The sequence below is a fragment of the Egretta garzetta genome, unplaced genomic scaffold (assembly GCF_000687185.1).
Source record: "Egretta garzetta isolate BGI_Z169 unplaced genomic scaffold, ASM68718v1 scaffold45, whole genome shotgun sequence".
NCBI classification, from domain to species: Eukaryota; Metazoa; Chordata; class Aves; order Pelecaniformes; family Ardeidae; genus Egretta; species Egretta garzetta.
Genome location: NW_009260028.1, coordinates 9,191,679 through 9,210,832, shown reverse-complemented (window position 1 = coordinate 9,210,832; position 19,154 = coordinate 9,191,679). Strand labels below are relative to the sequence as shown.

The following is a 19,154-nucleotide window of genomic DNA, read 5'->3' as shown; positions in this document are numbered from 1 at the left end:
GGGATACCTTAAGACATATGCTACAAAGGCTCAGCTCTTCCCTTGAATCAAGATGGATCTTCTTTGGACAAAGACATTTTAATTTTCTGAGGCTAGAAGAATTAGGTTTTTTGTGTGAGCGTGTGGTGTGCCCTAAACAGCAAGATGTTCCTCACAACCTGTCTGATTATTTTAACATGATGCTGAGGCAATCATTAACAAAAAATATTCTGAATAAAGAAACCTGGTATGAGGGTGCATGGTGTGCTGGGGCAAGACTGGGTGGAGAGATTGAGATTTGCCTGTCCATCCTGCCTACTGGAACAGTTCCTGGACTGACATAGTCACCAAACTGCTCCTGGATTTCATTTGGTTGCAGGCCTAGTTTTGCTCAAGAAGGGATCCAAGTGAGCAGTGAACACACATGCAGTGTGGGTCAACTGGGAATGGCAATGAGAAGTGTGGGACAAGATCCCAGAGCAAAGCAGGGAGCAATCCAAACCAACAGTGTAGGTGCAGCCACCGTCATAGAAATTACCATTAGGCCTTCAACTAGCATGACTTACTCCTGAAATTTGTTTTAGGCATCACTAGAGGCACTTGGATGAGGAGGAATCTATGGAACTGAGACAAGACAACTCAGGGTAATAGGATGCCATTGCACTTCAGTAGGCGTTCAGGAGTATGCGATGCTATGTTAGCACTTACAGTTTCAGTCCAAGAACAGTTTTACCTGCTGAATTTTTCTGTTTGATGTAGTGGATGGACGTGCGCTGTGTCTTTGGATGAAGCAGCAGCAGCAGGACTGGTTCAAGAATCCGTGCAACATCATTAAGTGAAAGAGCACGGATCAGCCAGCCCTGTGCTGCAGCACCAATTGCACCATCTGAACAATTGAGACTGTCCAGTACCACAAACAGAGACCTGAGTGGAGAAATCAGAACGAAGAAGTACAATTGAAATCCCTAAAAAAGTTAATGCAAACAACAAAATAGTGGCAGGGAACAGACACAGTGCATGTTCAAGTAAGCACCAGCTCATGGCTCATGTCTGCTAACAACAGCTTGATCATGCACATTTTCCTGAGCTGAGGTCAAGTACACATGCGTTTGTAGAAGCAAGGCCATACATGTACTCACACCCTAGAAGAGCAGCATATTTTAAAGTTCTTTCACATATTTATTTAGAAAGACTATTAATGCTTTGTCTAATTTTATACAAAGTTTATGATCTCGTAAATAGGAAGTAAAACTAAAATAATTTTTTTTTTGCACAAGTAGCTGGTTCTATTTTCTTTGGAAAAAAAATCTAACCCACTCCAAGATAAAAGATGTCTGCTATGCAGACACTTGTCTGCAAGCTACTCTTCATATATGAAGCTCTTTCTATTTTTGCAGAAACTTCCTTCACGCAAGAAAGTGCACCATGCACACAGAGGGCTTTGCAAAGGTAATAGTGCAAGAAAGTTGAAAGTCTTCCTTTTTCTCTCTACGAGAACTTTCTCCCACCTCAAAAAAAAAAAAAAGAACATAACAAAGCATGATATAGTTAAATATATAAATGTTAGGTCTAAGTCAGTGGAAATGGAAAATACCTATCAAAGGACCGATTGTGAGAAGTCACTCTGCTGCCTTGGATCTCTCTGGTCAGATGCCACATGACAGAGAATCTGAACAGTGCTTCCAACCTTGTCCCCTTTGCAAGGAAACAAGACAGATATGTATTTTTTGCAGCATTTACCACTGAGTAAAGTTTTAGTGATTTTTAAACCTCCAGCAGAATGACAGTTATTGTGTAGATGACTGCTAATCCTTCTCAGGTAGTCTGACAGCAGTTTTCTATTTCGCAATAGACTAAAACAAAATGCCATGTGTCCATGAATACACAATCAAAACTTAACAGCCACAGTGTTTGTAGGAGGAAAAAAAAAAAAAGCTGTGCCAATACACCAAAAATGTATTTCAGGACTCTTATGTATAAACATTTTAGTCTTGGTTTGGTGTTAGGGAGGTTTAAAAGTTGGATGACAAACAGGAACACATTGGTGCATTAGGTAGTGTTTATTATTGGTAATTTTGTTTGAAAGCTTTTAAAAATTTCCAAACTTCTAAGTTTCAAAATTGTAAGAGCAAAGATATGAAAACAATACCAAAGACTGTATGTGGCTGTTTTAAGTTTTATTGTGGAAGGCACTTCTCACAAATGTACTGTAAGTTCTTTAAGAACTGTTCTGTCATTAAACTAGGCAAGTAAAATAATTAATAACTGGCTCACTTAAAATACAGCTTACTTATTATGAGAACTAAATACTAAGGTAGACACAAGGTCAACATTATGTTGACATACACTTACAAGGTAATAAAGTCTTTTGTTGGAACATGAAGTTTACAAAATTAACACAAAATTATTTTAGAGTTATTGGTGAAGTTGGGTGAGTTTGGAAATACTGACAAAAATTGCAAGTTTTTAAATACTACATGATTTGGGCTGAAACTAAAAAAACTCCAGCATTAACTAATAGAGTTTGTATCCAGGGATTAAGTTTAGCAGTAGTCCCATGATGAGGAAATCCCAGGGAATTGTAAATGCATGGACAGAGTCTGTCAGATTCTTGGAAGACAAAGGGACCATGGTAGTGAAGACGTGGAGTGGAAGGGAACTGGGGGCAGTCTGGGGAGCAGTGGAACAACTCTACAATGATGAAGGGGCTTCAGTGAATGCAGGACTTACTTTATCACGATCCAAAAGTGCGTGGCAGATAATGTCTTCACATATATTTGCTGATGGTGCCAAGCAATGCAGCCTGTAGAACAGTTCCACACAGGCAATATGATGCTCCCGCGTCTCTTTGTTCAACTGATTCCAGAGCACACAGGCTACTCTCTAGAGAAAAATAACAGTGATTAATAATAATTATAAGTGCCATTTATTCCCTGACTTAAAAGCTTTCCATTGAACAAATGCCCTCTATTACCGAAAGGGATTTCCAAATCATCTTAGTTTAGCAAATAGCAAGAATTCAGGTCATACACTCAGGCCTAAAGGAATGTAACTTCCTACTCCAGTAGGACGGGTAATTCAAATATACATGCACGAGAAGTTAAGAAAAGCATTTCTGCCTCTGTTTTCTGGGTCAAAACTTAACAGATCGTACATGTGTCAGGCACAGCAACTGGAAACAGCAATTAAGTAAAAGATCTTGGAACCAACCCTCATACCAACACTAATATCAATAAATGGTCAGGAGAAGGAAAGTATCTTTGAAATACATGTACTCAAAACAAGGAGGATGGAATGTTTTCATTATTATCGGCCCACTAACGTTTTCTCTTATCTGAAAACTTAAGAACGGTATCAAAGTTCTCTAAAGTGTAGCTTTCAAGCTAATGTAACCAAACCCTTAAAGTCAGAAATCAGCTATACCTACCCCCCAAGAATTTGGACACAAAACCAGCTAGCAATTTGAAAATAACCTGCCACTTTTGAACATCCTGTTGGGAAACATAGGAAGAAGAATGCAATTGCTTTCAAATGTGTGTGGAAGCAAAAAATGGCAGTGTGTCATTGTAACACAAACATGCTGCTCCCAAACATCCATGCAAATGACATTTGCTTTCCCACCCCATCCTTAGAGGTTCAGTGTAGCTAGGCAGTAAAAAAAAAAAAGAAGAAAATTGACACCTGGTAGAAAACTGTTTTCTCTGAGATGATCTTTAGAATTCCAGGAGCAATGGGAGGAAGGGTGACCATCTGTAGCTTTCCAAAGAAGGGGTTGTGGCCAGACACTTTGTACCGCTTCATTCTGTCTTCTATCACAAGCGCCAGTGACTGGGAATGGTTGATCACCTCCAGCAGCGTGAAGATGGATACGTTCTGAACATAGCAGTCATTCACACAACAGCATATTGTCATTAAGGACTTCAGCCACAGAGGGAAGCTGGCATCACCACCTCCTCAGAAGATAAGTGAGAAAAAAGTTTTTGAATAATCTCAAGGTTACGGTCATATTTTCAAGAATTCTTCAAGCTTACAGGACCAAGAGACAAAAATGACTGCCCAAATTCAACTGTCATATTATCATCGACTCCCTTTCTTCAGAAGAGACTTGCTTCAAAGCAAGATATATTCTTTTCCCTATTTCTCCCAGCAGAAAGCTCTTGCAGAACCTCAGTAACTAGTGGATTTCTGCTTTCCAGTTTACGTTTATTCACAACTAGTTTTTACAGCTGCTGTTTTCCAGCTGTCATGGTCAAAAACAACATCAAAAGTCTGCTGATCCAAGGATGCTCTTTCAGTTAGCATTGAGGGGTATAATTTCAGGAACCATGAAGCACACAAGGAACTAGTAAGGTTAACATCAAGTCAAGCCATCTTTGCCTCTCCTGAGTGAATAATCAGATAAAGTTTTATTAAGACTTGACTGGAGACAGTCTGAAGTATGAGTTCACACTTCTGGCTTCAAAACCAAATGTTTTAACTGCTTTACTACCACAACAAAATGACCACTCTTCCTGCTCCACATCAGACAACTTCTGTGTCACATTCAATCCAGACCTTCATTATCAGAGGTTCTCTCCTTTTGACTTTAAACCTTACTGTATTCTCCAGGCTGTGCAGATGAAATTAATTTTGAAAATAAACTTCTATAATCCTAGGATGATATTCCAAAGAAACACAATTAAGAAAGCAAGCTTTCTAAGTTCAGCTACATTGCTGACTACATGGAAGGCACTGCAAATATGTAAAAGTGTCCATGTCAAGCAGACAGCTCACCCATGTAGATGATGGGCATCTCATCACTTTGCTAAGGAAGACGGCAGAAAATTGTCATGAGGTGAGAAAGAGAACCCAATTTTTCAGTTTCCCACCTCTCCATTCACTACAAACCTATCTTGTCCACTAGTCTTCAGGCCAATAACTGCTCCTGCTAAAGCTGATGAACTTGAATTCACAGAGCAAACATGCCCTCCAATTATACAATATTATTTTTATATTTGTTATGATTTAATGCTCCAGTTTTCCATCTACAACCATATTCTTCTAACACATCCTTTTTTGGGGGGTGGGAAGGAGGACATGGATAGGAGGGACAGATTTCCTGAAAATCCTGAACCATGCCACAAAGCTCTACAGGCCAGAAGGTGTTTTCATCCCCTTAGCTACAAGTTTTGTAGTGAAAGCTTTCACAAGAATGTGAATTTAAAAAGCTTGGTAAAAATTGTCCCCCAGCTGCAACACACAAAACATGCTGATGTGGGCAAGTCTTTAATTTACACGCAACTTGCCTTCAGCCCTGTCAAAAGGCGTTACTACTGGCCCTGGTCACATGTATTGCAAATAGCCAAGCTCACAGTGCTATTTGCATCCTCAAATGCCCAAGTTGCCCAGTAAAGGACTCTTTTCTTACCAGGAACCTGAAACAGAGAGAGATACAACTGTTCTGTCTCCTCTTCCGAAAGATAGACTGGGAATGTGGTACAATCCAACAAAAGGTGACAAGCTGCAGCAAAAGCTTCCTTGCAGTCACCTCTAAGGGGTCCCAAGACAAGCATCACTTGTTCTAAGTCCCACTCTTCTTCCTTCTTATTACCAGAGTTGCGGTCAGAAGGAAGAGGATTTGAACTCTTGTTCTTGAACGGTGACCCTCGAACCGAGAACAAGTCTGAAAGCATTTGTTTAAACTGAGGCACAGTGATTTGCTTTGCATCCCATGGGTTCTTTTTCCTGCTAGCACTTTCAGGTAATCTGTAGCCATTCTCTTTTTTCTCTTTTCCACTCTGATTCATTGCTGAGATGCTTTCATTACTTGTTTCTTGAAATTGCACCCCAAAAATGTATTTACTGGAAAACTTGGCAACCAGCTCTTGGATGCAGTACAAAGTCTTTTGAATGCTCCCCCCTTTCTTCCAGACACCATCTCTTTCAAGGGTCACAGTTGGCACACCCAAGTGCTGAGAGAGCTCTGGGGAGGAAGCGCTTAGGCCAATGCCACTGTCTTCTGACTTCAGGGGAGGGAAAGGAGTCTCATCCTCCTCCTGCAGCACAGACTTAGTCTCCAAGGTTATGTCCAAATTTTCCTTTTTCACTGGGCTCTAAAACAGAAATGTTAATGTCGTTAATGTGGCACTGAGTAGATTGTTTTAAACTATGTAGAACTGCTGCAGGCACTGGGCAACAGCAATGACAGGAAAAAAAACCCTAGTATTTGCTATTTTCAGATACAGATTACTTTTACAAAATCATGAGACATACTTATTTGTAAGCAGTTCAACTCAATTGCATTTAAAACCTTATAAATGTTTGTATAATCCTCACACCTTGACTCAAACACCAACAGATCCACAGATACTTAGCAAATGGAAATGTTTCCTTCAAATCAATTCACCAGTAGAATGGCATTACTTATGTTGGATTATTGCTGGTCAAATGCATATATTTGTCCTACTGCAAAACTTCGGCAGGCTGTGCTTGTGTGACTGCCTTATGCCTTCTATTCCTCATTCCCTATCATGGTCTCTTGCACACAAATAATACCACATTGTGTTAAACTAAAATATTAATTGAAAGCCTTGCAGACCTAACCAGCTGTAAAGCTGGGCTTGATTTGCCAACTTGAATCTTGAGCAACTGCATGATCCTAAGTGTCTCTTCAAAACCATTAAGATCACATTCTTCTCAAGACGTAGGATTATAGTCCCAGTTTTGGACAAGGCTATACTCCTTCACTGTCACAAAACTCAAACAAGTCAGAACTGAATACCCACTGAAAGAACATCAAGGCATCAGGTAGCTCTGGAAAGGGCCAAAGAAGATAACTTTAAAAAAAATCTTTATTGCTGCAGTTATCATCTAGGTTTAGGTTAGGAGAATTAGCATTTTAAAATACGTTATGTGACTAACAATTTTAAACATCTATGAGTAATTGAAAAACACCTACCCCATTTCCACTTCCCGTCTCAACGTCCAAATAGGAAGGGGGCATTTGCACTTTGCTAAGCACCTTAAAACAGGTCTTTAAGGCGTGAGTGAGTTCTGGTAAACCTAATGCTTCCATATTTTCCAGGAGAGACTGTACCATATAACTGAGCATCTGTGGAAGATACTGAGTCTGCACTTCAGAGTAGAGTTCCTAAAATAAACAAGCTTTGTTTAAAATAGTTACCACGTTATTATTCAGCTGTCTAGCAACACTGATCAATGACTGATAAAGTCAGTTCATGAATGGTTGTGTACAAACTTGCTTCAGTGCTATTCCTTCTTTCTTCGTTCTGCATGATGAACACTGAATCATACCCTAAAAATCTTACAATAGTCAGCCAGCTACTAAGAGACCAAAAAGTCCCAGGAAGTTATTCACCCAAGAAGCAAAAGGTATGTTTTTTCATTCCTCTGATAGAATCACCATATTTTAACATGCAAACAATTTTTATTTTGCTAGGCAATAGCATGGGTAGCTATGTATGTCAGCACATAAAACTATACTTTGCAGGATGTAGCATCCATATGCACATGCATGTTGCTTTTTCCTATTTTCATTTTTCGTAATCACAATATAAATTATTTGATTTTAAGTTTCTTAAGACTTTGAAGCAGTTAACTTCAAGTTGCCTTACCAAAGGAATCACATCAAGAAGAAACACCAATAGCGTGCAGAGCTCTGAAATTGTAGGAGGAGTGCTAATATTTTCAAGAGGATATCTCATCTGTGTGGATTTGTTTCTGGATTGAGAGAAACATTATTTTGTAAGCTTTGTTCCTGTCAAAATTCTTGTTACAATAAAAAAGCTTCATCAAAACCAGCACAAAATGCTGAACAGCTAGGCTTTCTGAAGCAAAGTCAAACGGGACTTCTAATATAGCAGGAGAAAATATTCTGTCAAAACCACCTAAACTGTAGCATGTGGGATGCTAAAGCACTTCTAATTTTCAGATTGAATCTCTATACATGATCTTACTACTAAAAGTATAATCTTCTCTTTTATATTTAGAAAGAGATAAAAAGAGAGAGATTTTAAATTTTATTCAAAAACCACTTGTTCTTCCAAGGGAAACTTCTCCCTCTTCCCCTCCCAAACCTCTTCCTCCTTCAGCTGTCATTTTGAAAGTAATTTCTTTTTTTCTCAGGTTGCTAGTTTCCATCTAATTGTTTACCTGTTTGCATTCTTGACTTATTTTACGATGCAACTTACATATCTGCCTGATATTAACAGGTATTACGTCCCTTCCAGAATGTAAGTAAGTGCTTCAGTAAACTTTATTATCTTACACACAGATAGCTCTTAAGTGGCATTTTTAAGAGGAGCACTATTGTTTGAAAACATAAACACCTGAAACAATCTTCGAAACATTTGGTCATGTAATCCCAAAGAAAATCCGTGCTTAAGGATGTGATCAACAAATTGACTGTTTTGACAATTTCTGAAGCATTTTTATTCTCTTTGATTGCACTGTGTGAAAGGGAAAAAAAGGAAAAAAAAGAAACAGATGTCAGTGAAGATTCTAACAGTATGCACAGCACAGTATCAGCTGATGCATTCTAAAATCTTCCCCCCCCAACCCCCCGCCTTCCCTACAAGCTAAAAGACACTGATTGCTTTAAATCAAGGACCACGATATTCTGGAATAGCTAGAGTTTGAGCACCTTTCTCCCAGATGAAAGAAATTGAGCCTTCAACTTTGAAAATCCAAAGGCTAAGAGTTCTGTCATAAGACTGATTCTTGGCCAATACAACTGGATTTAATCAACACCAATCATATGCAGTGTATTTAATTCTCTTCTCTGCTAATCAAAGAGAAATCAAGCGTGTGTGTGTGGGAAGGGAAGTCATAGAAAAATCTCATCTTTTATACAGAAGTTTACTTTTTAAAAAACCTAACCTTCCTTAAATTGGTCAGATTTTAATAAGTTTGCTTAATATAAATGATAGTGTCAATTCATAGTTGAAAACTTGTAGTTATACCTTGCAAGTATGTTGCCACTTTGATTGTAGCTAAGTTTGAGATCAGAACCAAGCGCATCTTTGCAGTAGGAATAAAAGGCTCTAATAACTTCAAGGAACAGATCCCCAACAACCTGTGGCCCTAAAATTGAAGAAGAAAAGAATCCAATAGTTGCACCAAAATGATTGCTAGGTGGCTCAGTTACAAACTTGTATTGACTTAAATTAGGAGTAGCTAGACTAAAAAACCACGTCACCCAAATAGGAAGAAACTGCTTATGTGGCTTTTTAAAATGTCAAATTTTCCAGTTAAAATAAAATTAAATATGTAGTTAAATATTCGGTGTTCTTTTGAATTCTAGTTAAAGACCACTTGTTCATTTTAGGAACTTTTTAAAGTAATACTTGGAAAGCCATAGCACTAGTTCTACGTCACACTGAAGTCGCTTCCACAAGGCACACACACATACAAGTGGGCATAATCATAACGATAAACCTGCAGTTGAAGTGCCAAAAATAATCACCATGTCTGTATCCATAAGGAAAACAAGCAGATTTCCCAATACACATTTAAGATAGTAGCCTTGATTAAATTTTGAGGAACAGAAGCTGGAAAAATCAGCAATTTCAAGAGTTCAAATGCCTAACTATTTGAAAAAAAAAAAGCTTATCTATAAACAGTTTTAAGAAGAAAATATAATTTAGGTGTGAGCTGACAACTGCACCCAGTTTTCAAGGGTCAGCACTTTTTTGTTTTATCTGGAATTGTCTATAGAGAAGGTGAACAAATAATAAGTACAATAGTCTAAACATGGAACCATTTAAAAAAAAAAGTAGCATATAAAGCACTCAAATGAGTGCTTTAAAAAGAGAAAAAAAAAAGTTAAAGTGACTTAAAGTAGCAGAAAAGGTCAAAGATTCTTGTTATATTTTAGTGTGCTACCTTTAAAAAACAGGTGCATTGTTAAGTCCATTTCCAAAGGAAGAGAAAGTAATTTTGGCTTAAGGCTCCAGAGTTTTTTTTTTGTGGAGTGCTCTCCAGAAGAGCCAGAGATAACCTGGAGAGGGTGCTTGCTCCAGAGCACCATTCTGAACCAGGTCCAAGGCAAGGAACACAGCCCCCTGCACACTAATACACAACATACATATATTCAGAGTTAGGAAGATTTGTGCAGGGTGTTGTCTTGAGTCCTACTGTCAACAGTGATGTACACAAAATTGTAACAGTTGTTAGCAGTCATAACAGAAGGGACAAGCAACATTACCTATTTCAGGTTTGTCAAGGAGACTGATTAGGATGCGGAAGGGTTTCAAATAAGCCTGATGCTGTTCCTCTGTATCAGAATCTGGGAATTTCTGATGTAAAATTTCAATCAAACTCTAGTAAAAAGAAAACATCAAAATGGTTATAGGTAGAAGAGAGATTGCCATTATATTAAGACCTGAAGTGTTTCTAAATTTGATTTTGTTTAGTACTGACTACAATCAAACTTCAATTTTCCATACAGGGTAGACAAATCAATGACATCTTCTCATCATCTGTACTCAAGAGCTGATCTTATTCAGAGAAGTATTTTTAAATAATTCAGCTAATTCATCAAAGATGCTACCCTTTGCTTTCATTAGATTCCGTTTGTATTGTAAGCACATACAATATCGGGATAAATACAGCACAGCAAGCATTCAGATAGATGAAAATATAACCACCAAAAGGATGCTATCTTTAAGGACAGAAAGCAAGGACAAACCAAGAGGCATAGTGAACAATTCTAGATGCAGTTTGTGCTAACACTTACAAGAATCATAAATACATCTGTATACAATGAACACCAACCTCGACCAAAAGATCTTTAGAATATTTTCCAAAGAAATAAATAGCATGGTCTTCAGAAGCTGTTGAGTCTGGAGCAAAAGTACCACCTTTAATATCAGAGCCTACAAGATAAACAGAGGCATCAGGAGTACAGGGAAACACTCGAGTACAGAGCACTACACACACGTCATTTATACAAATATTGAAGTTACACTGCATTTTTAACCTTTGTCATTTTAACACTTCGCTTGAAACTAGCTCGTGTACTGCCCAAGGATGGCCCACATATCTCAGTCTGAGACATCCAGATGTGCTATGCTGAACATAAACTGAAACCAAGGCCAGCTCCAGACATGGAGTCAGCCTTAGTGCAACTGCATGGCTGCAGCTCTTGCTCTGTCACTTTTAGCCTCCTCTTATGCTGTTAAAACGAGACAGGTGGGGAGAAGCTATAGCTCTCTTATAGTCCCTCCTTGACAATTAAGCCCACATGGGAAATAATAGACTATTACTTCCAGAAGAGAAAGGTTAAAATAGCACCCCACTCCTGGCAGTCCACTGAACCACTTCAGAATGAACTGTGGATGGGACCAGAAATAACTTATCGGATACCCTGAGATTCAGGACAGTGAAATGAATTCACCTCTGAAGAGAAGACCTGTTTGCCAAATGAATGTTTAATTTTATTGAACAAGTACTTAATAAATGGCAACAACACTTTACCTTATCATCATTCATTAACTACTAAAAACGCATATTACATTTTTAAGCACTAATTTTTTTTCTCTTAGGTTTTCAGAATATTGAATATCACTGTATGTTGTACAGTACCTAGCAACCACGCGTATAATCTTCTGTTGAGCGACATGTCTCTCCTCAACAATGTCTGTGTAGCTGCTGACAGAATATAGACTAAATCAGACCTGCGCAATAGAATAGCGCTTTCATTGCAGTCCTAGGATGAAAACCAAAGATACTTTAGCTGTTTATGAACACTGAAACAAGTCAAATTGATAATGAGTTTTGTTTTGTTTTTTTACTGGTAAGATTAATGTTTTGGAAAAGGCAACAAACGATCAAACCCAAAATATTTTGTATACTAAAAATCTCAAGAAAGGGAATCTGACACAATTGTGATAATTTTCATATTTAAGGTACAGAGCTGCAGTTAGGCTAAAAATACTAAATGCTTCATTATGTTATGCCTTAAGACTTAAAATTACTTGCTACTTTCAAAATACTGACTATACACTAAGTAAGTTAGGAAGTAATATTTTCTTTCAAGTAATATTTTCTTTCCTAGTCTTTAACAGAATTATCTTAGTTTAGTGCAGACAATTCCAAATGCTGAAATCCTACTTGAAAAAGGAGCTTGATAATTTTTCCATATGCAGTTTCGCAGGCCTGAATACTTCAAGCACATTCCAAGTATCACGCAATATCCACTGTGAAAGCACATCTTCATCTAAAGCTGTAAGTAGTCTGAGAAGCAGCAGAGTCTCCTCTACTATTAAAATTGATGGGGGAAGAAAAAACTACAAAATCTATTCACTGATACTGAAGGTACAAAATTCGGACATTTGACAATAACAGAGGGAGGAGCTGGATCGATTTGACAGCAGACACCTTCCCGCACAAAGTGTGCACACAGCAATACCAAACTAGTCCTCTTACCAAAGCTGTATAAAATGGGAAGAAGAAGAGAATCACTTCTAGAGTGTTTCTTTGCACAAGGACATTTGAATCCAATACTGATACACACAAAGACTTTATCTGTAAAGGGAAAAGAAAGCACAACGGTAGTTTACTTCATGATAACGTTTAAATTACAATCACAGTTAATAATCACAAGAAGGAAAGAAAGGCAAACTTGGTTACATGTGAACAGTATCTTTATAAATCAGAGGGTAGTTACTCAGCCATTTAACTCCTGCCCCCACAATGAGTTAAAAAAAAAAGTTTTGTGGAATAGTGTCAAAAGAATCGTTAATATTTATGAAATACTTGGGTTTGTAACAATACAGAATGTCACAGTGTGACATCACCAGCTATCAGACAGAATGTGAAGCCTCACAAAATGCATATATTACAAGCACTCTAACTAGCACTATCGTGATTCCATCATTCAAGTTTAACATACATTACTACCTACTGAAGATTTCTGGTTTACTGAAAAAATAAAAAGATGTTAAATTTCAAAATTATCTTCCAGGACTGCAAGCACTTTGAGAAATCCACATTAAACATTGTATATACTGTATGATAGAAAAGCTGGTCTTCAACCTTAAATGCAAATTCAGAACAAGTAGAGAAAAGATGTCAGGTTTATCTTCTGATTTGAAACAGGGCCAGTATTTAAGGCTGTATGCAGTACTGACTACCAAAAACCTGCAGAAGCTTCAGAAGACTTGCATTCTGCAGGCTAACTAAAATCGGTATGGGAGATTCTCTGCTGTATTTCAGGTAAGATGCTCCCATGAAGTAACCACATTAAGAAATTCCATCACCCTGTCTTTCTCTCTCTCCTAAATATTTCTAAGAGCATGTAATTTGAACTGAATACAGAGAAGGCACAATCTGTTAGTATGCAGGTATTACGGTAGATAAGATTCTTCTATGAGGAGTGTAATGAACTTACTGTGAGCTTATAATCGGTGCCGAGCATGTACTTCTGCTGTTTTCCAGACAGCTCTCTGTTGATGTGACTGACAACAAAAAGAGAAGCAGGCAGCCTGATGGATGGGCTGACCAGGACACTGCCCCAGAGTGCCCCATAGAACATTTCTTGGCCCATCAATAAGGAGAGCTTCACAAGCAGAGCATCTGTTCTGTACAAAAATAGATTTGACATGAGAGAACAGATTTTTGAGAGTTCAGTTTTATGCCATAAAAAGGCAATCATACACAGAATTAGTATTGTAGTTGACATTATTTATTTAATTTCCTCATCTTTATATTACCAGTATTGCTCTTTTCACGTGAAGATGGCCAGCATCCAATTGTACAAAAACAATCAAAACCCACTCAATCATTTGTCACTGTGCTGACTCACTGAAACAAAGTTTCTGTGCATACTTTAGAAACTTCTCCAGTAATTATCTGCAAGCATTAAGCTCTGACCAAATTACTGCAGTAGCTCTGATTGCAAAATATTCATGGTGAGAGGTGTGCAAGGCTGAACTGGAAATTTTTGACACTGCCTCCCACAGCATTCTCTTAAAGAAGCTGGCTCATGGCTTAGACAGGTGTACTCTTTGCTGGGTAAAACACTGTCTGGATGGGCAGTGCAGAGTTGTGGTGAATGGAGATAAATCCAGTTGGCATCTGGTCACAAGTGGTGTTCCCCAGGGCTCAGTTCTGGGGCCAGTCTTGTTTAATATCTTTATCAAGGATCTGGATGAGAGGATTGAGTGCACCGTCAGTAAGTTTGCAGATAACACCAAACTGGGAAGGAGTGTTGATCTGCTTGAGGGGAGGAGGGCTCTGCAGAGGGATCTGGACAGGCTGGATTGATGGGCCGAGGCCAACTGTATGAGGTTCAAGAAGGCCAAGTGTTGGGTCCTGCACTTTGGTCACAGCAACTCCATGCAATGCTACAGGCTTGGGGAAGAGTGGCTGGAAAGCTGCTTGTCAGAGAGGCATCTGGGGGTACTGGTTGACAGCTGACTGAATATGAGCCAGCAGTGTGCACAGGTGGCCAAGAAGGCCAACAGCATCCTGGCTTGTATCAGGAATACTTCGGCCAGCAGGACCAGGGAAGTCATTCTTCCCCTGTACTCAGCACTGGCGAGGCTGCACCTCGAATACCGTGTTCAGGTTTGGGCCCCTCACTACAAGAAGGATTGAGGTGCTGGGGCGTGTCCAGAGAAAGGCAATGAAGCTGGTGAGGGGTCTGGAGCACAAGTCTGATGAGGAGCATCTGAGGGAACTGGGGTTTTTCAGCCTGGAGAAGCAGAGACTGAGGAGAGACCTTATTGTCCTCTTGGTCTCTTCTCCCAAGGAACAAGCAATAGGACGAGAGGAAATGGCCTCCAGTTGCATCAGGGGAGGTCTAGATTAGATATTAGGAAAAATTTCTTTATTGAAAGAGTGGTCAACAGCATTGGAACAGGCTGCCCAGAGAGGGGGTGGTGTCACCATCCCTGGAGGCGTTCAAAAAACATGTAGACATGGCACTTCAGGACATGGTTTAGTAGGCATGATGGTGTTGGCTTGACAGCTGGACCTGATGATCTTGGAGGTCTTTTCCAACCTTAATGATTCTATAATTCTCTGAAATAATTTAAGCTGATGCTAGACTCTGAAAGCCAATTTTATCAGTCTGGGAACAGGAAGATATCCTACATATTTGTACTTACAAATCAATGGGCTCAAGTTGTAAGTTACTGAACAAAAAAACCCACATGAGATAAAATGACACGCTGTCAGTTATTGCACACAGGACTGGTACACTAAAATTAGTTTAAAGGCAATCGCATTGCAGGTCTATGACTGAAGGCACATTCTCTGCTTTGGCAAATCTGTCAGTACCCTCGTATTTCACTGTAATGTAGGAATTAGAGCCTCATGTGAAGAATGTAGAAGTGAGAAAAGAAGTCCAGCATAGAAGAGGCACACCACCACCCCCCCAATCTGATGTTCTTTTCCATTTCTTTTTATAAAGTAGCCCTCAAGCCATTTTTTCTTTTCTGTTCTGTGTGTGTGCAAACTCACGCGTATGTGTGTAAGAAGGAAATAGTTTCTAGGGAGAAGCAGGACCTGAACTAGTTCTTCTGTCACTTTCAGGAGCAACAGGGGATGTATTAGTGTTAGTCCTCAATATTGACAATTCTGAAAATGTTCAGTGCAGTCTCTTTCATGAAGCTGATTTTAAAATTAATCTAGCACATCTTCTGACAAGATACCTTGGTCTATCTCGCATCAGAATCATTATGATGAGTAAACTGAAGAAAACCTTTCTTATGTAATTTTTATATTCACAAAATAATATTAAATTTATTTTAGCATAAATCTTTCACAGTGCAATATAGGGTCAGTTCCTGTCTGTGATCCTGTTTGTTCAAGGCAAAGATGAGAACAATGTCATCAAGATTAGGGAAAAAAGCATATAAAATCAGAAGCTGGATCTTGGAGGTTAATCTGCAGCTCCCATTAGCTCACTACTTCAAATTTAGTCAGTTTCAACACAAGTTCAGTCTCCCTAAAAAGGCTTCAGTTAAACAGGAGATTTAGTTCCAAGGGATCACATTTCTCCCCCAAGTCCCCAGCAACTAGTGCTGTTCGGAAAGAGAAAAGTATACACGATCACTATAAGCCTGCCTGACAAAAACCACATACTGAAATTCATGTTTCTACAGCACATGTATAAGAGGTATATAGTTGTCCATAGATCTGATGTTCTGGAATTGGCAACTGAATGCCCCTCATCAAGTTGGGAACACGTGCAATCTACTCTTAGCCGCTCCAGCAATTGATATGAGCCTTCAATGTACTACTTGTTTTTAAAAAGAGCCATTAGACATAGAAGTATTTTGCTTATCAACTGTAATCTATGCACCTTAGCATACCTCTCTTAAAAAAAAAAAGTGTACACACAGCTATTTAAGATTCAAAAAGGGCAAAGAGAACAGCCAACACATCCAAACTGGTAATACAGAAGGAAGTATGTTACCAATGCAACGTTTAGTGACTCTAAGAAAAGAAACATTTGGTTGAAACCTACAGTGGTTGAGTTCTGGTAAGATCTTACAAAACAGTTCTGGTAACTGAAGTAAAACCACAACACAAATGGGTGCTGAGCTGCTCTTCTCAGCACACTTCCTGATCCTGACTTTATCATACTGAATGCCATTGTCATTACTGCTAGGGGCACAATAGATTCCATCTATTGATTCCACAATAGATTTTTATAACAGTTGCCTCTTGCTCGTGTTTTCAGAACTTGAGGGTAAGTATCTGTTATAGAAAGACTGAAAAGAATTCAGCTGCTCTCTCTTAATACTTAAAATAGAATTTATTGACAGAGTAGTGGTTTGGGGAGTCATGTTAATTATTTAGGAGTTCAGAGGAGCTTTAAGAAATGGTTTTTATTCCTTTCTCTCAGCACATCTATTTTTAACCCTCCTTTTCCTCTTCTCTCAAGATTAAAATAGAAGGGGAAAGGGTTTTCCTACTTTAGCACTACTCGTTGCATCTTTCAGGGACTCACCACTCTTCCACCCATAGAAGCTCTTTGATCAAGCCTTTATATAGAGAGCTGACAGAATTTTCCTGAGAATTCCCTAGGAAAGAAAAATACTGTATATTGCTTTTAAACTAATATTAGTTCTTACCTGTCATAAATTTCCGATCCTTCTTCCAATCCAGGCAGCAGTCCAATTACAAAGGCCTGAAGACCAGGCAGAAGGGACTTTTGGAGAGGAAGGAAGTATTTCTCGTATAAACCAAGGAGAACAGGCCTCACTGACATTGCTGCATTTGCCAGCAAAGGAAACAAACCAGAGCTTTTAAAAAGGAAAAAAAAAAAAAGCATAGAAGTATTTTGCTTATCAACTGTAATCTATGCACCTTAGCATACCTCTCTTAAAAAAAAAAAAGTGTACACACAGCTATTTAAGATTCAAAAAGGGCAAAGAGAACAGCCAACACATCCAAACTGGTAATACAGAAGGAAGTATGTTACCAATGCAACGTTTAGTGACTCTAAGAAAAGAAACATTTGGTTGAAACCTACAGTGGTTGAGTTCTGGTAAGATCTTACAAAACAGTTCTGGTAACTGAAGTAAAACCACAACACAAATGGGTGCTGAGCTGCTCTTCTCAGCACACTTCCTGATCCTGACTTTATCATACTGAATGCCATTGTCATTACTGCTAGGGGCACAATAGATTCCATCTATTGATTCCACAATAGATTTTTATAACAGTTGCCTCTTGCTCGTGTTTTCAGAACTTGAGGGTAAGTATCTGTTATAGAAAGACTGAAAAGAATTCAGCTGCTCTCTCTTAATACTTAAAATAGAATTTATTGACAGAGTAGCGGTTTGGGGAGTCATGTTAATTATTTAGGAGTTCAGAGGAGCTTTAAGAAATGGTTTTTATTCCTTTCTCTCAGCACATCTATTTTTAACCCTCCTTTTCCTCTTCTCTCAAGGGGAAAGGGTTTTCCTACTTTAGCACTACTCGTTGCATCTTTCAGGGACTCACCACTCTTCCACCCATAGAAGCTCTTTGATCAAGCCTTTATATAGAGAGCTGACAGAATTTTCCTGAGAATTCCCTAGGAAAGAAAAATACTGTATATTGCTTTTAAACTAATATTAGTTCTTACCTGTCATAAATTTCCGATCCTTCTTCCAATCCAGGCAGCAGTCCAATTACAAAGGCCTGAAGACCAGGCAGAAGGGACTTTTGGAGAGGAAGGAAGTATTTCTCGTATAAACCAAGGAGAACAGGCCTCACTGACATTGCTGCATTTGCCAGCAAAGGAAACAAACCAGAGCTTTTAAAAAGGAAAAAAAAAAAAAGAAAAAAAAAAGAAAAAAGGTAAGAAAAAAATTAAAATAGACTGTGAATTGCATATGATTTTAAAGAAAAGTTTACCTGTACAAGAATAAATCCTTGGCAAGCCATTTTGTCCCAATAATTTTAAAGATTATTTCATAGGTTTCTAGTGCCTTTAAATGCACTCCACTAGGTAGAGCTGGATGCAAACATTGAGATAATCTTTTACTGATGATCAGTCGTCTTGGTAATAGAGAATACTTCAGGTTACTCTGAAGAGCCTGTGGGAGAAAGGATATGAGAATAAACAGCTATAATGTAGAAGGCAATGTATATGATGACTGCATGTCAAAGATTTCCTACTAGCACATTGAGACGAACTAAATGCACTCAAGAGTTTTCTCTCATAAATGCATTTTGTTGTACTGAAACAGCAGAATTCTGCAATTGAGTTTTCATAGGGAATCAATCATGAACAGTCTAGAAAAGTCTGGTCTTACTTTGCTTAGAGGCTGGAAAAGGAAGTCAAAGGATAGGACAGGGGCAGGGTATCCTTATCCTATTTCCAGGGGAAGTCATGGAGTAACAAGAGCAGCATCTCAGCTTTTAAGGATGGGGAATAAAGTAAGAATTAAGTAACTGTCTTGACTCGTAAATTTTCACTTTACCTATAGCTGAAATATAAACAAAAAGCCTTCTGACCAAAGCAGGCATGATTAAATGGGACAATGACATCTTAGAAGTTATCTGTAATTCCATGTAGCTACACTCAGTAAGCTTTATTAACTATACCCACTGTATTGATGCAAAAGATCGTCAGGACAGGAAACAGTTAACAAAGTATTGCAGATAGGTCTTCGGAAAAAACAAACTGTAGCATCTTTCTTTGGAAAGGTTACTCTTTTCCTTGAACCATGCAT

The 19,154-nt window shown here is 38.6% G+C and overlaps 1 protein-coding gene across 5 annotated transcripts in view; it reads right to left on the bottom strand.

Annotated features, from left to right (window-relative positions):
• The window catches only part of DOP1B (DOP1 leucine zipper like protein B), a 50,353-nt gene that overhangs the window by 21,222 nt on the left and 9,977 nt on the right, over positions 1 to 19,154 (bottom strand). Inside the window, exons 2-17 of one of the 5 annotated variants that reach the window (XM_035896437.1) lie at positions 18,334 to 18,515; positions 18,062 to 18,232; positions 13,370 to 13,559; positions 12,406 to 12,504; positions 11,563 to 11,686; positions 10,753 to 10,853; positions 10,184 to 10,298; positions 8,940 to 9,060; positions 8,307 to 8,426; positions 7,593 to 7,698; positions 6,917 to 7,108; positions 5,387 to 6,071; positions 3,661 to 3,932; positions 2,710 to 2,862; positions 1,574 to 1,674; positions 713 to 903 (exon numbers count right to left, since the gene is read on the bottom strand). In XM_035896437.1, the coding sequence (XP_035752330.1) occupies positions 713 to 903; positions 1,574 to 1,674; positions 2,710 to 2,862; positions 3,661 to 3,932; positions 5,387 to 6,071; positions 6,917 to 7,108; positions 7,593 to 7,698; positions 8,307 to 8,426; positions 8,940 to 9,060; positions 10,184 to 10,298; positions 10,753 to 10,853; positions 11,563 to 11,686; positions 12,406 to 12,504; positions 13,370 to 13,559; positions 18,062 to 18,232; positions 18,334 to 18,515 (2,923 nt within the window). Of the gene's footprint in view, positions 1 to 712; positions 904 to 1,573; positions 1,675 to 2,709; positions 2,863 to 3,660; positions 3,933 to 5,386; positions 6,072 to 6,916; positions 7,109 to 7,592; positions 7,699 to 8,306; positions 8,427 to 8,620; positions 8,698 to 8,939; positions 9,061 to 10,183; positions 10,299 to 10,752; positions 10,854 to 11,562; positions 11,687 to 12,405; positions 12,505 to 13,369; positions 13,560 to 17,063; positions 17,231 to 18,061; positions 18,233 to 18,333; positions 18,516 to 19,154 lie in introns of those variants that run through there. The other 4 variants (XM_009640985.2, XM_035896438.1, XM_035896439.1 and 1 more) reach the window with 4 other exon arrangements.